At 47.0% G+C, this 16,825-nt stretch overlaps 2 protein-coding genes across 2 annotated transcripts in view; both read left to right on the top strand.

Annotated features, from left to right (window-relative positions):
• Notch2 (notch receptor 2) overlaps window positions 1–5,533 on the top strand; it is a 138,764-nt gene extending 133,231 nt beyond the window's left edge. Inside the window, exons 33-34 of the mRNA XM_021632350.2 lie at window positions 431–528; window positions 1,253–5,533. Of these exons, the coding sequence (XP_021488025.1) occupies window positions 431–528; window positions 1,253–2,641 (1,487 nt within the window). The 3' untranslated portion in view covers window positions 2,642–5,533. The remainder of the gene's footprint in view (window positions 1–430; window positions 529–1,252) is intronic.
• An 8,068-nt stretch (window positions 5,534–13,601) lies between these two features.
• On the top strand, window positions 13,602–16,123 carry Adam30 (ADAM metallopeptidase domain 30). The gene has a single exon (XM_021632367.2). The coding sequence runs from the start codon at window positions 13,875–13,877 to the stop codon at window positions 16,032–16,034; it is 2,160 nt and encodes a 719-aa protein (XP_021488042.1). The 5' UTR covers window positions 13,602–13,874; the 3' UTR covers window positions 16,035–16,123.
• Window positions 16,124–16,825: the final 702 nt, after the last annotated feature.

The following is a 16,825-nucleotide window of genomic DNA, read 5'->3' as shown; positions in this document are numbered from 1 at the left end:
GATTGGAAGGGTTTTGGGTAGTTGTTGTTATTGTGGTGTTTTGTTTTGTTTATATGAGGGTTCTTGGATTTTAAAGAACGTTCTTGAAAAGCTTACCTATGCAAGTTCCTAGCCATAACCACTCTTAATATGGGAGTGAATTCACTAGGAGGGTTATGAGATAGCCTAACTATGCATTTAGAGTAAAATGTTTATTGTCTTCTGTAAGTGAAAGATGTGCCTGTGGAGGATGTGAATAGCCCACAAGGGATCCTTTTACCTAGCGGCTCCCAGCCTGTTCTCCAATACTCTGAGAACACAAGGGAGGGAAAATATGCTTTCCTGTGGGCTCCCTGGCCACCAGCTTCCTACTCTCTGGAGAGGGCAAGGTCTCCTTAAAACCCCACAGTGCGTTCCTCCTCTGTGTACTTACGAAGTGTTTCCCCTGCAGGGAAATCTGCCCTCCACTGGGCAGCTGCCGTCAATAATGTGGAGGCCACTCTTTTGCTGTTGAAGAACGGGGCCAACCGAGATATGCAGGACAATAAGGTACAGCCCGTGAGCTCCGAGCCTGAGCATGCTCACAGCATTGTCTCAGTTAACTGGCCACCTGTGGAAGCCTGGTGGGCATAGCCAGGTCCAGAGACCCTGAAGGAGGATATGGGGCATGTTGGGACAGAGCCTCTGCCTGTTTGGGGTAGCCCTCCCTGCCTTTCCTTCAACAGTCTGTCTGCTTTTGTCCTGTTCATGCTCACCACCATTTCTCACTTTCTTTCCTTTTTCTCCATGCAGTCCTTTGTTTTCTTCTCCTTGGAAACACTGGTACACCCCTGGTTAAGCTGCCTGTCATGTTCCCCTCCTTTATTCCTCTTTTATTTTAGTTCTTTCTCTCACGTCCCACCCCATCTCTCCCGTGTTCTGAATTCTTTGCATACTTTGGGTTTTCCTCCTCTATTTCTTATCTGTTACCCTGTTTGCTCTCAGCACTTTGTGATGATAAGTCCATCCCTCTGAAGTGAATCTCTGGCTGGGAGTCCTGCTTTATTTCACTGATTCCTGTCTAAGAAGCCAGTGCTCCTGGGAGCAGAGTGAGGTCTTCGGGAGAGATGAGATCTCTGTGGAAATCAAAGATACGCATTCGGTGCATAGGAAGATGTCCTGCATGTCCATAATATTTCATAGGGACACATAAAAGATACTAAAAAGATTATAAAAGAATAAAGTTAGAAACATTTTTATGGGTGTTAAAATGTATTCCACGGTCTTTCTTCAGGAAGAGACGCCTTTGTTTCTTGCTGCCCGGGAGGGGAGTTATGAAGCAGCCAAGATCCTGTTAGACCATTTTGCCAATCGGGACATCACAGACCACATGGACCGCCTCCCCCGGGATGTGGCTCGGGATCGCATGCACCATGACATCGTTCGCCTCCTGGATGAGTATAACGTGACACCAAGCCCTCCAGGGACTGTACTGACATCAGCTCTCTCACCTGTCCTCTGTGGGCCCAACAGGTCTTTCCTCAGCCTGAAGCACACCCCAATGGGTAAAAAGGCTAGACGGCCCAACGCCAAGAGCGCCATGCCCACGAGCTTACCTAACCTTGCCAAGGAGGCTAAGGATGTCAAGGGGAGTAGGAGGAAGAAGTCCCTCAGTGAGAAGGTCCAGCTGTCTGAGAGCTCAGTGACTTTATCCCCTGTTGATTCTCTTGAGTCTCCCCACACGTATGTTTCTGATGCTACATCCTCCCCCATGATCACATCCCCTGGAATCTTACAGGCCTCCCCCACCCCTCTGCTGGCTACTGCCGCCCCAGCTGCCCCCGTACATACCCAGCATGCACTGTCTTTCTCTAACCTTCATGAAATGCAGCCCTTGGCTCCAGGAGCCAGCACTGTGCTTCCGTCAGTCAGCCAGCTGCTAGCCCACCACCACATTGTCCCCCCAGGGAGTGGCAGTGCAGGAAGCTTGGGCAGGATACATCCAGTCAGTGTCCCAGCAGACTGGATGAACCGCGTGGAGATGAATGAGACCCAGTACAACGAAATGTTTGGCATGATCCTGGCTCCGGCTGAGGGAGCTCACCCTGGCCTAGCTCCCCAGAGCAGACCTCCAGAAGGGAAGCACATCTCCACCCAGCGGGAACCGTTGCCTCCCATTGTGACTTTCCAGCTTATCCCAAAAGGCAGCATTGCCCAAGCAGCTGGTGCTCCCCAGACACAGTCCAACTGCCCTCCAGCTGTTGCAGGCCCCTTGCCCCCTATGTACCAGATCCCAGAGATGGCCCGTTTGCCCAGTGTGGCTTTCCCACCTGCCATGATGCCCCAGCAAGAGGGGCAGGTAGCTCAAACCATTGTCCCAACCTACCATCCTTTCCCAGCCTCCGTAGGCAAGTACCCCACACCCCCCTCCCAGCACAGTTACGCCTCCTCAAATGCTGCTGAGCGAACCCCCAGTCATGGTGCTCACCTCCAGGGTGAGCATCCCTACCTGACACCATCCCCAGAATCTCCTGACCAGTGGTCAAGCTCTTCGCCACACTCCGCTTCTGACTGGTCAGATGTGACCACCAGCCCAACTCCTGGAGGTGGTGGAGGAGGTCAGCGGGGTCCTGGAACACACATGTCTGAGCCACCACACAGCAACATGCAGGTTTATGCATGAAGAGTCTGCCTCAAGGGTAGAGATGGAAGTGCCTATCATACATGCTGCTGAGGAACGAATGAAGGTTATCCGACAAGAAATGAAGAAACCTCTGTAAGCAGCTTTGGGAGGCAGGAGAGATGCTCCGATCTTTCAGACAAGCATGAGAAGTGTTATTTTCATCTTCACTAAGTATCTGTGCAGTTTTAGGGGAAGACTCAGCTCCTGATGCTCTTTGCCCATCTTGCAAGTTGACGGAGATGCAAGATGAATACAAGCCTTAAGACTCTCTCTCTCTCTCCTGTCTGGATGATAGATATCCATCCAATGGATGCCTTTTATTGCCTAGGCGTTCTTGCAGCTCCAACAGCATCTTAAGCCCTGGGGGCTTCTATATCCATGAGAAGATTCCGCTCTAGAGTTGGACTGGGAATTGGGCCCCGGGGTTCTGCCCAGGTTGACCTGTCTAACCTTCTCAGGCCTGGAAGTGGCCTTGGCTTCCCTGGTGCCTTCCCATCTGCACCTGCCAATGGTTGATCCCCAGCCATATGTAAATAGGCAAGACATTTGTGCTTTTGATCATTCCTACCCCGGAAAACAACTCTAGGCTCCTGTTCCCACATTCCCAGCACCCCAAGGAGTCTCCCGGGGTTCACTCTGGTCATGGTTCTCAGCCTTGGCCTTTGAAGTTATGCTTCCATGGAAGAATGGAAGATGCACACACTCAGTCTTCATGTCTTATCCCTAGAAGGAAGGAGAAAACAAGCTATTTGGGAAATAGGAGACCCTTTCTGAACCTGCACCTTAATTTCTCTCACCTGTGTGTGGAGCCCCATATGTACTCACTGGGGAAGGATATGATTAGTTCTTCTGTTGTTGGCCTAGTCAGTATACGGTTGTACTCTAGGGGGCCTATGTACTGTTATTCCTCCCATTTTGTTGTAAAGTAGGAAAACTGAGTGAATGTTGGAATGACCAAGAATAAGCTAATTCGCGCAAGAAGCAATTGTCACCTACAGGCCCTCCATTGACTGCCACTGTGAAGCACATTTATCCCCCAAACTTAGGACTCGTTGATCCAGCAGATGAAGGTACTCTCGGTTGCTGCACTGCTCCTCATAGATGCCCACAGAAGAAAATGCCTCTCCACGGGCCTTTGCCACTTAGGACTGAACTTGCCTGGGGCTCGGGGGACCCAGTGACTGTCAAATGCCTTATGACCAGTTTTCTTTTAGGTCAGAAGCTGATTTATCAGTTTCCCTCCACACTGTGGGATCTGACTTACTGGTACACACAGAGGATTCTCAGTGAAGACTTGGGATTTGTGTTTGGGTTCTGGCACTGGAGAATGGACAGTCTCCTGAGCACACATGAGGCAGCCTTTGCTAGTCTTTGCTGCATTTTCCTCCTTCCCTAGGGTCACCTCCAGATGATGGCGGCACAGTCTTGCTCCTCATTGCCCTCATGTTATTAAGATTGTACCTCGTTCCAACTTGCTTCCCGTACTGTGGTCCCAGTGACTGCCAGACTCGAGCAGCAGAATAATGGTTTTCTCCGTCTTCCCCTCAGTCGGGTAGCGAGTGGCCCTGTGGCCATGCCATCGCTGCTTCCCTGGGGCCATGACGCCCATGACACAAGGAGAAAGAGTTCTGCTGGAGCGTTTGTGTATATTATTAGGTGGATCACCTGGGGGTTTTGTTTGTTTGCTTTAGGGTTTTCTGTTTTAACGATAGTCTTTATTCCCTTGATAGTTGAAATAAGTGCCCCCCTCATTCATCAGTTTGTGACATCCCCCCCCGTGGGAACTCTGTGTATCTGTTAGCATGGCAGTCCATAAACAAGTGGGGATTTTAAGTCCCTTCAATTCACTGAGTCAACAAGAGCAGTTCGTTCCACTGTGGTCTATGGCAGAGTAAGTTTGGTCATTTGGCTTTATTCTCATGTGGGACCATCATCCTACCAGCCCCTTTCATGAACACTTTATTGCCCTAAACGGTGACTGTCTCCCATGGAGCATCAGTTGGTCCCCGATGAAGAGAACCTGCGTGTGGAGCCCTCTGCCCTCCAGCTCCGGTGCCACTGCCTGCGAACAGCAGCCTTGAATCTAGCCACCGGGTCTGTGGGTCACTGGTCCTTCGCCAGACATGGTGAACCAAGAACAAAGGATCCCTCAAAGTGGATCCTTTGGGTGTGGGAGGAGGAATGTGGTAGCTGCCATTACAAACAACAGGGTACAGAGATGAAGAGGACAACACTGCCAGTTAAATGTCTGATCTGTGCCTTAGGTGTTAGAACTCTTGACCTATGTAGTGTCTAGGAAAGGGAGAGGGGGTAGGTAATCCCTTTCTCCTGGAGTCTGAAGCAGAGGCACATCCTTATTCCAAGCATTGATCTCTATTTTAGATTATTTTTATTCTTATGAATCCTTTGACTTCCACCTGCCTTTGAATTTTTTTTTAATTTGTTTTATTGTTGTTTTGTTTTGTTTTGTTTTTTACATCATTTTCTGACTTATGTGATGGTGGGGGGATTGAAGAGTTAAAAATTTTAGTGAAAGCCTTCAGCAAAAGTTTATGATATCATTTTGTTAAACTTGGCCACTCATAAGCCATGCAAAGAAAAGAACCAAAGGTGTAATGTTCTGTTAGCGTGTGGTTCCAGGGCCCGGACTTTAACCAGTGTGATGAATGTCCGAGGACTGTTTGGAAGGGCACATGTCAATGTCCTGAGGCCCCCACCCTTAGCTATTTTGGTACTACGGCAACTGCCTTGTGTTCATGTCCCTGAAAAGTGACATTGTATCTGTTTGTATGAGAAACTCAGTAACCAGCATATGACTGGATGTTCCTGACTCGCGGTGGGGAGGAACATGCACACTGTTTTTATCACAAAATAAAAAAGGTTCCATGTCAAGGTTCAGTGGTTTCATACTCTGCTCTTTTGCAACGCTGGTGTCCTTGTTCAGCACCCTTCTGATGTCACAGCTGTCAAGAGAACCTGAATATTCTTCATCCTGAATCTTTAAAAGTCTGCTGTGGGGTTCTTTTGTTTTCCCCTCTACTTTGGTCATAAATAAATGCTTCTGAAGGGAAAGTTTCCATCTATTCAGAACTGTCATAATATGAAGCCATTCCTCCACACCCTGCCCGTACGTAGTGACCAACAGAGAGCTGCTTGGGGCCAAGTGCCCCCCAGGGAAGCAGAGAATGCCTGCTGAAGTAAGAATTAGGAATTGGGTATAGGAAAAACTTCCTGATGCATTTGCCTGAACATCGTTGGTCTGTGTGGACTTTTGTGGGGGATATAAGATACAGGATTACAAAATAATATTGACATAAATTTGTTCACAAGTATGTGTGCTTGTAGAGGCGGTCAGCGAGACACATGCGCATGAGGACTTGGTGGAGGTGCAGCTGTGCCGCGGGCAGTCCCGCATTCACCATGTGACTTACTTTAATGTTCTTGTTTCGGATACTTGAAAATCATGTGTGCATAATTCTAAATAGTAACAGTTTTGCTTTTTTTTTTTTTTTCTTTTTCTGAAATGACATTTCAGATCTCCGGAGATGCTTTGGTTATGGAGGTGTCAGGTCTTGACAGTTTGTTAGCATGTACCAGTTACTCCCCAAGTATTATAATTATATGTAACATACACTGGCCACTACGTGGGTTTTATATTGGCGAAATCGAGGAAATTAAAAGAGCTTAAGAGTGATGCCCCACAGGCTGTTTCCTCAGAGCTGGAGTTGCTTCTAGCAGACTTCTCTGGTGCTAAATCTTGCTTGAAGGACACTTTCTTCCATGGATCTTGGCTGAAGATCATTGGTCTGTTGATCGCATTCTCCTCTTGTACGAGTAAGCCTTGCAGCCTTGCCTTCAGTTGTTCAGGGCTCTGGAACAGGAAGACTGGATACTGGCCCACAGTCACGTAAGGAAGAGGGTGAATTATGTCCCTCAGGCATCTGAACAGCCTCACAGCCAAAGAGCTGGGGACTGGTTCACATCAGAGTGTGGTGAATAGAATAGGGCACCCTTCCAAAACACCGTCCAGAATGTGGGATGTTGGGGCTCAGTGAGCTGCCTACTGCCTGTAGCACATGCTTCTGCCATGGAGACAGGGATAGAGAGAGAAGCAATACAGTGTTTCTTTTGATATAGAATAGTTAACAACTTTAAGGGCACATTCAGATTTGGGTAATTTAAAGTTTATTTACAAGAACGTGTAAAGTGAAGGCAGGAGGTTCCCAAATTTTAAGATCATCTTCAACTTTATAGAGTTCAAGGCAAGCCAGGGTTATGTAAGACTGTGTCTCAATAAGGGAGCGGGTGTGCGTACGTGAGTGTTAGAAGTGCAACGTGGAGCACAAAGACCCCCTAGGTAGCACTGGCCAATCTATTGACCTTCTTATGTCCAAAGGGATGAGAGCCGAGAGGAGTTACTGGAGCCTGGAGGGAAAGCTCCATGGCACAGATGTCCTGTCAAGGCACACAATGAGCCTCACATATTTCTCAGAGGAAACAAACAAACAAAAAATTAATACCCTGATCTCACTCCCTTTCTCACCCCACCCTGAGAGATGGCTCCAAGTACCAGCCCAGAGTCCATGGCCAAAGCTTGATGGGAGGAGGATAGATGTGAAGGTGTGGATCCTTCCTCAAGCATTGTCCTCCAAACGCAGGTTCTGAGAACCTACTGCTGGCCTGTCCTGGTGTGTCAGGTCCGGAAACAAAGTAAAGGGGCTGAGGTGTTGATAATCCTCAGAAAACTGCTGCTCCGGCCTGCTCCTGGCTTTCCTTCCTTTAGCCTTAGCTGTGATCACGAAGCCTGGAGACAGTCTAGCAGCAGGATGGCTAATAGAAATTCCTCAAGTCCCACAGAGAAGAGATGAGGTGACTCAATGGGTAAAGGTACATGCCACCATAACTGGCAGCCTGAGTTCCGTCCCAGCAACCCACACGGCAGAAGAAGAAAACTCCAAGTTGTCCTCTGACCTCCACATGTATGCCATAAAGGAAACCAGGAAATGAAGAAAATTGGAGGTTCATCTTACTTGTAGATAAAAGAATCTAAATCCGCTATTATCAAACTAAAACTACAATCATGTTCTGTTTTGCTTCCTATCACTGTAGTAAACACATAATGAAAAGCAACCCGAGGTGGGAAGGATTTATTTCTGCTTACAGTTTATGAAGGGGAGTCAGGGCAGGAACCTGGGAGCAGGAACTGAAGCAGAGGACACAGAAAACCCCTGCTGACTGGCCTAATCTTTGTGCCTTGTTCAGTTTACTTTCTTCTGTATCCCAGGACCATCTGGCCAGGTGTCTGCAGTGAGGTGGGTCCTCTCCTATCAGTCATTAATCAAGAAGATGATGCATAGCCCTCTGGATCTACCTTAGAACACACCTGCCTGGGGTTCAGGGAGAGACTCTGCTTCAAAGAAATAGGTGGAGAGTGATAGAGACACTCAGTGCCAACTTCTGGCCTTTCCACGCAAAGGCACATGTGCACACAGATGCACAGAAAGGCACACACACACACACAAACATACACAACACAGTTATTTTTGTAAAGACTCATTAAAGCTTTTGGCTGGCATTATAGGACAGTCTGATAGGGGTGCTTTTTTCAATTGAGTTTCTTCTCAAATGACTTTAGCTTGTGTCAGGTAACAAAAAACCAGTCACCACAAGTGGGTGTTGTATTATGACCAGGAATTTTCCCCCGAGGAAACAACTGATTAATGTACTAGTGGGGTAGAAGAGATGGTTCTGTGATTAAGACCACTAGCTGCTCTTCCAGAGGAACTGGATTACAATCCCAGCATCCACATGGTGAGTGGCTCGCAGTTGTCCGAAACTCCATTTCCAGGGGATCTATGACCTCTTTTAGCCTATGGGGACCCTGCACACACATGGTGTGCAGGCCTACATGCACACAAAACACTCATACACAAAATAAAAATAAATATTTTTAAGTGTATCAGTAGGTGCCACCACATGAAGAAAACTCACAATAACTTCAGGAAAATCAAGAATGCTGATAAAATCGTATCTGCATGAAAAACTATGAAATACAGCAGTATACCAGGGAACTTCACAAAATTAACGAGGTGTCCGCTACAATCTAAAACAAATGCTGAAAGCATAAATCAAGGTTGGTCAAATAACAGGTTCCAGCCGTCCCTCAGATCTTATACTCAGCATATTGAAGTGGTACCCGTGTCCAAGAAAACAAAAAGAATAGATGTTGGTTGTATAGACGTACATACATTTACATAGAGATAATCATCAAACCTTACTCCAACTATTGAAATTTGTCTCCACTGCAGAGAGGGAATACAAGCAAATGTGAACAGGTATTATAGCTGTGAGGTGCAGGACTCCATGTTGGGGAGGAAGGCTGGCCTGTGGAGGAGCAAACATTTGGAGCTGTCTGTTAACCTGATAAGAGAATGTTGAGGACCAGTAATTGTGAGCCTAAGACCACTCTGGATTATACAGCAAGACCCCATTTCAAAAGCAGGAAGGGGTGGCTGGAGAGATGGCTCAGTGGTTGAGAGCACCTGCTTCACACGTGAGGCCTGGACCTAGATCCCAGCACTCACATGTGGACACATGCCTGTAAGTTCAGGTCTGAAAGGGTGAGCTCAGGGCTTGCTAGCCCTCTGGACCTATGTGAGAACACACCAGCCTGGGGGTTAGACAGAGACCTTACTTCAAAGACATAAGTGATAGAGGACACTCAATGCCAACTTCTGGCCTTTGCACACAAAGGCCCACATGCACACACTCTTAGATATACACAACGCAAATATATTTTTTAAAAGACTCAGTAAATGTTTTGCTGGCGTTCTGCTAAGCTTTCTCAGTAGACTGTGCTGGAGAGAATTTGGGGAGTAAGGCATTTCCATTGTTGGTTCTAGTAGCTCCATAAACAGAATCCTCCTGCAGTACCTCAAGTGGATTCCCAAGTTCTAAGTTCCGTGTGTGTGTGTGTGTGTGTGTGTGTGTGTGCGTGTGCGTGTGCGTGTGTGTGTGTAAGTTCATGCAGAGGTCAAAGCAGGATAGCATGTGTCTTCCTTTCTTTCCCTGCCACCTTACTGCTTTGAGGCACGGTCTCTACCAAACCATTTCCACTAGGATGGCTGGCCTGTAAGCTCTTGGAATCTGCCTGTCCCCACTGCTGGAGTTATAGGCATGCATAGCTATGCCCTGCTTTCTACATGGGTGCTGGGGATTCAAACTCAGGTCCTTGTGCTTGCAGGTTCACACACTGGGCCATCCCTGACCCCTTGATATGTTGATTTTTTTTTTTTTTTACAGTTAAGAGCATATTCACTTTTAATTATTAAATATACTCAACCTCAACAACAATCCAAAAATGCAAGGTAAATTTTGAGCTACATTTTTTTTTCTAGTGAAAAATCTTAGATACTATACAATGTGGAAGGTGTGTCTCGGGAACTGTTGCTGTCATGACAGCTACTGGCACATTCTGCTAATTAGATGTTCTTAATTCTGATATGTAAAATCCAAGTGCACAACTTGGCTCTTAGTTTATAACGAACACAATTTTTAAGGGTGAGTCGATAACATTAATCACTAAGAACACTTTTACTTTCTTTGATCTATTCTGGCAATCTAATAATGGAAATAGTTCAAGGGGCAAAAAATGTGTATGTATTCATATATAAACATAAAAAGTATTGTAAAGACATACATACTTGTTTATATTTACTATCATAATATAGAAAAACCTCAAAACAAGGTAATTGCAATGCTTTTGACTGGCACAGCTGTGGCTAGTGGGGGAGAATAGTCAATTCAGTGACTAGCGCATGCTCCAGGACACTGTGCACCTGCTGAGGGCGTCAAAGTACATCTAGAAAATTATTTGCAATATGTGTTGTCCATTAGGAAAAGCAAGTCTTGCAATAAAACAAATGCCAGGTGCTATTTTCTAGATTCACGTCACTTTCTGAAAGGGCTTCAGAGGCGAGAGATCATATGAAATGTGAAAAGGGAAGGGAGAGTTACTAGCGGCAGGAACATTCAGTGGAGAAACAGTGCCGGGAGTTGGGGCTGGGAATGGCACTGGACTGAACTGGTATATTTTTGTCTTTATTTCATCAATACAGTATTTATATAGCAGTTATATTTGTACTGAATATTACAAACTTAAAAATAAGTGATAGTCACTATTGAGATATGATCCACATAGAAACTATTGCACATACTTAATACGTCTTCGTATAGACCCATGTTTATATGTTCATACCTCAGTTTGAGATGTGTGTCTGTAGAGCTGTCACACCACTGAGATCATGAGCATAGCCACTTTATCATTTTTTTGTGAGGAAATATCTAAGATAATCAACTCATACAGAAAAGGGTTTATTTTGACTAATGGCAGTTTGGGGCACTGATCACTTGGCCTGTATCTTTTAGGCCAGTGCTAAGACAGCTTCACAGAAAAGAGTGTGAGTCAAGGGAAGCTGTCACCTCATGGCCAGTAAGTAAAATGCCAGGGTCCCAATATCCCCTTGAAGGGGACACACTGTGTGTGATGCAACTTCCTCCAATTAGACCACACTTCTCAAGAGTTCCTATATCTTGCCAGATGTGATGACATCTGTCTGTACTTCCCAGGGGACCCACAGGCTTGAGGCCTCACTACAGTTTGAGCATAGCAAGACTCTGTCTCTGAAAAAGAAAGACAGACCTGGTACCCTTAAATGCACAATTTCTATATGTCTCACTGTGAAGCCCTAACAGTGCCCCCAGGGCAGGGTCACGGGGATAACTCAGGCCCTCCTGAGCTGCTCTGTCTGTTGGTGTTATTTGCATTCCTTACAATGCTCAACCTTACAATGAACTTCTGCAGTAGAGAAAACAGGTTCCTTCCTATCTCCTGGGTTCCCTTCACCACCTCCTGACTCTCACTGGCTGAACTCACAGAGCATGCTGGAGCTCTTGTCTGGCTCTCTCTCACCTTCTTACCTCAGTGCTATGTGCCAGCCAGCCCTTCCCTCCCTCTGCACTTCTCCTGGGTGGTCCTGAGCGGGAGCCACTGGGACACTCCACTCTTGAAGGCTAGGCCCTCTGTATGGCTTCCTACCAGCAGATGAAAATGGTCAGGACCCTCTCCTCTATCAACTCCCCTTTCTGTGATGGAGCCCCCATCAGCTTCCTTCTCATCTCTTCTCTCTGCCTTGCCTAACTTATTGAAGATGTGGGCTAGTTTGACTAGCTCACCTATCTTATCTGCAGTTTGTATACCTACATCCTGGTATCTGACTTAACTCATGAGCTGTTTCCTGAACAAGTCTGCACCGTTACCACAACTTCCCTTTGGCTAAGTTCACTGTTCCTCAATGCCACTCAGCTCCACTTCAGCCTGCCCTTCCTCATATCAAAACCCACTCCTCAAACAACCACAAGCCCCTTCTTTCGGCCTGAGTACACATCATAGCTTTCCTAAGGTCTCTGATTTGGTTTCCCTGTCTGCTTTCCCCATACAGCTCCATGGAGCACTATGGTGACGGCTCAGAGAAAGGCCTAGCCCAGGTTATGTTACCCAAGGATTTCCATGTACCTGACCACATTTAGAAATCTGTCTCATCTTCAGGTGACTAACACACACACACACACACATACACACACACTCATACACACACACACACACACTCATACACAAAAAACCCTCAGAACTGGTTCAAATGCAGAGACTTAAGAGTATGTGGACTGCTCAGCCACAAAGAAGCATCTGTCATACCCCTCACCTCCACCCTACAAGTCTCAGGGGCCATCTGGGAAGAAAGGGTGAAAAGTCTGTAAGAGCCAGAATTGTAGAGGAGGGCCAAAGTGAAACAGCATCCTCTAGGCATGATGGGCGCACTGTAGTTGTGAGCTCGGAGCAGCTGTGTAAGATCAAGCCAGTTAACATTCCAGCCCTAGGGAAGAGGGACTGGCAAGCCATCACACCTAGGTACCATAACATCCTTTTTATCTCTCACCTCTGTAATTCAGGGAACCTGTTCCTGATGCCTTCACCCCCTCCATAAGTGCTGTGCTCTTTCTCCTGCCTTCATTCCTTCATCTCTCCCTCCCTCAGCCCAGGGCCATGACTTCTGCCCACAGACATGTCTAGACCCAACAAGAGCTCCCTAACTACAGCCCCACACTGAAGACCAGGTCTTCATAACTTTTCCATGGGAAGCAGCCTAAGACCAAAACTGAAAATGCTTGTCTTCAAGTCCTCGCTTCATGACTCTGGGTTTGTCTGTAGGTGTTAAGTTCTTCTGTACTCCGAGCAAAGGGCATGTTTTCTTCGCCATTGTTGCATCATCTCTCACCTGGAACTCATGCTACAGTCAAGACCCACCGTTTTCCTTTTTCAGAATATTCCTGGACTTCCCCACTCCCACCCAAACAAGTGCTTATTTGGCATGGTGTGACCATCATGTGAATTCTTGACATGCAGCAAAAGAGGCAAAATGACCTCAGAAACTTTTCCTGGCTTGGACACACAGCGCTGAAAAGCCAGCAGCTGGAAGACCCCGGGGCAGAAGGGTGGAGAATCTTAGCTGCTTTTCTGGGACTGTCTGGTGTCCCTTCCGTTTCTTGAAGAGACTCAGCAGAAAATGGGGCACACTTGCCAGTGAGGTGAAGGGGGGACTATAAATTATCTGATTTTTCTTCTTTCTTTCCTTTTCTTTTCTCTCTCTCTCTTTCTCTTTTTCTTTCTTTCTTCCTTCTTTCTTCCCCCCCCCCCCTTTTTTTCTCTTTCTCTCTTTTTGTTTCTTTTCTTATTTATTTTCCGGGACAGGGTTTCTTTGTGGAGCCCTGGCTGTCCTGGAACTCAGTCCGTGGAACAGCCTGGCCTGGATGACGTCACAGAGAAATCCGCTGGCCTCTGTCTTCTGAGCGCTGGAATTAAAGGCGTGCGCCACAACAGCCGGACAAAACATGTGCTCTGGACGCGATCTCTTCTCTATTTTTCCGGTGCACCTTTGCCTCAGTTCTTCAGCGCGAGCGTAAGTCACTGCCCAGGGATATCGAACTGGATGCGTTGGGCAGCGGTCGGTGCTGAGAGGCCCAGCTTCTCAGGAAAGCCTGCCAAGGGAACTGCGCGCTTGGGGCTCCTGCGCTCGTAGCGGAGTACCATGGAAATCTAATGCACAAGCCAGAGACTGGAGTTACTCCAACAACTCCCTGAGTCCGGGAAAAACCAAGCAGCGACCCAGAACTGATCATGAGGTCAGTGTCGGCCTTCCTCCCTGGACACTGCTGGCTGCTTCTGGTGACGCTCTTTTTCGAGGCTGCGGGTGACGAGAAACTATTTGACCCCGACTGGGGGTTTGAGTCCTATGAAATCACCATTCCCAAACAACTAAACTTTAGGAAAGAGGACCAGGGTGCGGACAGTTCTTTGTCATATCTCTTACGGATAGGAGGCAGGCAGCATGTGCTCCACCTGCGGCCCAAGAAGTTACTGTTGCCCAAACATCTCCCACTTGTCTCCTTCACTAAGGAGGGCAGTCTGACAGAGGATTACCCATACATACCGGATGAGTGCAATTATGTGGGCTCTGTGGAAGGTTCTCAGGATGTCGAATCTACTCTGAGTACATGCATGGGGGGTGTGCGAGCCATCTTGAACATAGATTCCAGATCCTACCAAATGGAGCCACTCCGGACCTCTAAGAGTTTTGAACACATCGTGTATCTCCTAAGAGAAGATGCCTTTAGCAATCAGAGTTGTGGTTGGGTTGATGAAGGAACAGACGAGGAAACAGCCCAGCAAGAGGAGATGCCTAGGACAGGTAACTATTATGAACCCAGACACCAAAAGTACGTGAAACTGCTCTTGGTCTTTGATAGGATGAGATTTTACGAGGTAGGCGACAACGAGAGTAGGATATATGATGACGCCATTTTTATAGCTTCAATTATGGACACCTACTATCAGGATGTCAGGTTGAAGATTCATCTAAAGGCAGTTGAAATCTGGACACACGGTAACAGGATACAAACTGCCGTCAAGTGGTTAGCTGAGGCTTTACGTTTTTTTTTACTGTACAAAAGAGATTACTTGCATTTCCGATATCTATCAGACTGGGCACATTTATATGTTGCAAGAGGGTATGTAGATGCTAAGGCCTGGTCCTGGGGAAGAGTATGTGAAGAATACCATGCTGGATCAATAAGCACCTTATTCGGTATAAACGTCATCCAACCTGCTACCTGGACGGCTCATGAACTGGGGCATGGTGTGGGAATGCGGCATGACGAGGACTACTGCCAGTGCAGAGGCAGGAAGGACTGCATCATGGGCACAGGACGGTCAGGGTTTAGTAACTGTAGTTATGTACGCTTCTTTTTACATGCAGCTTATAAAATCGCCTATTGTCTGTCTTACATGCCAGATGTACTTTTTAAGCTAGAAAGATGTGGAAACCAAATTGTGGAAGACGGTGAGGAGTGTGACTGTGGTTCCAAGAAAGAATGTGAAAAAGACCCGTGCTGTCGGCCAGACTGCACACTGGTAGAAGGTGTCAACTGTTCCACTGGGCTTTGTTGTCACAAATGTGACTTTCGTCCATCAGGATATGTATGTAGGCAGGAAGAAAATGAATGTGACCTCGCAGAGTACTGTGATGGGATGTCAGGGCTCTGTCCAGATGACTATTACAAGCAGGATGGGACGCCCTGCAAATATGAAGGCGTGTGTTTCAAAAAGGGCTGCCGGTCCAGGTACATGCAGTGCCAGAACATCTTCGGACCTACCTCCAGGGAGGCTCCTCAGCAGTGTTACGATGCAGTTAATATGATAGGCGATCAGTATGGTAACTGTGGCCTTATAAATGCTTCTAAATTTGTGATGTGTACCAGGGGCACCACCATATGTGGCAGGCTCCAGTGCATAAATGCCAAGGTCCTCCCTGAACTTCCAGACCACACTCTCATCGTAGCCACCTATCTGAAGAGGGACAATCTCATGTGCTGGGGCACAGGCTACCATGGAAGCATGGTAGGTCACGCGATACCTGACATAGGGATGATCGCCGATGGGACTTCCTGTGGCCTTAAACAGGTGTGTTTTAATGGCACTTGCACTGACAGTTCTTCCATCCTCAAGTACGACTGTTTGCTTGAGAAGTGCAATAACCGAGGTGTTTGCAACAATCTAAAGGCCTGCCATTGCATGTACGGCTGGACTCCCCCGTTCTGCGAAGAGGTGGGATTCGGTGGGAGCGTACACAGCGGGCCTCCTGGACCAAAGATCCCAGAGGAAGTGCCTCCGTCATTTCGAGTGGTGTACGTCATGCTGCTGCGTATCTTTTTATTCATCATCTCAGTGATCATTGTGTGTTTTAGGCAGCTGATAAAAAGTTGGTTTACTGCTGTATAGCTGGATCACAACAATAGTTTTTGAGATAGCTCTGCTTCTCAAATCTTGGTATCTCTGATGCAATTACTAGCAAATAAAGCAGCCAAGACTCTGGGGAAGGGGAAGTGAGAGGGAGAAACTGGGAGGAAGTGATCACGTTTTGAAGTAAATAAACAATGAATGAATCCACAGGAATGATGTTAGCACTGAGTGACTTTTTTTTTTTTTTTTTTTTTAATTCATGGCTCATGTTAAAGTCCTACAAATGGCAATACATTGTAGTAGGATCCTCCAGACGTTAAATAATGACACAGAGACTTAACTATTTTTTATTATAGCTTAGGCCTCTAGCTGGAGAGACTCTAAGCTAGAGCAATCTAACTTACCCAACTATTCTAGACCAGGACTCAGCACATACCTGCTTCTTCACCTCTCTGCGCATGTTCAGGTCTGTCCACCTCCAGGCCCTGAGGTCAAATCCCCCGCTTCTCACTTCTCCTCACAGAGACCCCCTCTCAGTCTGGAAGTTCCACCTTCCCTTTCCTGCTTAGTTATTGGCTGATGGCTCTTTATTAAGCCAATCAACAAGTGAGGAAGGTGAATGTTTACAGAACAGGAGGCAGGTGGTGATAACAAATCCTGCCAGTGCTCAGCTTTCTGCTGGGACAGCAGTCACCAATTGGCCATACAGTGCACACCAACAACAGCTCCTGCTTACGATCCTCATTTGAGTGTCTGATTACTGCTGGATAGCTGGATCACAACAGTAATTTCTGAGATAGATAGCTCTGCTTCTCAAATCTTGGTTTCCC

Source organism: Meriones unguiculatus, chromosome 10, assembly GCF_030254825.1.
Source record: "Meriones unguiculatus strain TT.TT164.6M chromosome 10, Bangor_MerUng_6.1, whole genome shotgun sequence".
Classification (NCBI taxonomy): domain Eukaryota; kingdom Metazoa; phylum Chordata; class Mammalia; order Rodentia; family Muridae; genus Meriones; species Meriones unguiculatus.
The sequence above is the reverse complement of the archived record's forward strand: the minus strand, read 5'-3'. Positions and strand labels throughout refer to the sequence as shown.

Excerpts from the sequence above, each read along its gene's own strand:
- Adam30 (XM_021632367.2), top strand. The coding sequence starts at position 13,875 with ATGAGGTCAGTGTCGGCCTTCCTCCCTGGACACTGCTGGCTGCTTCTG.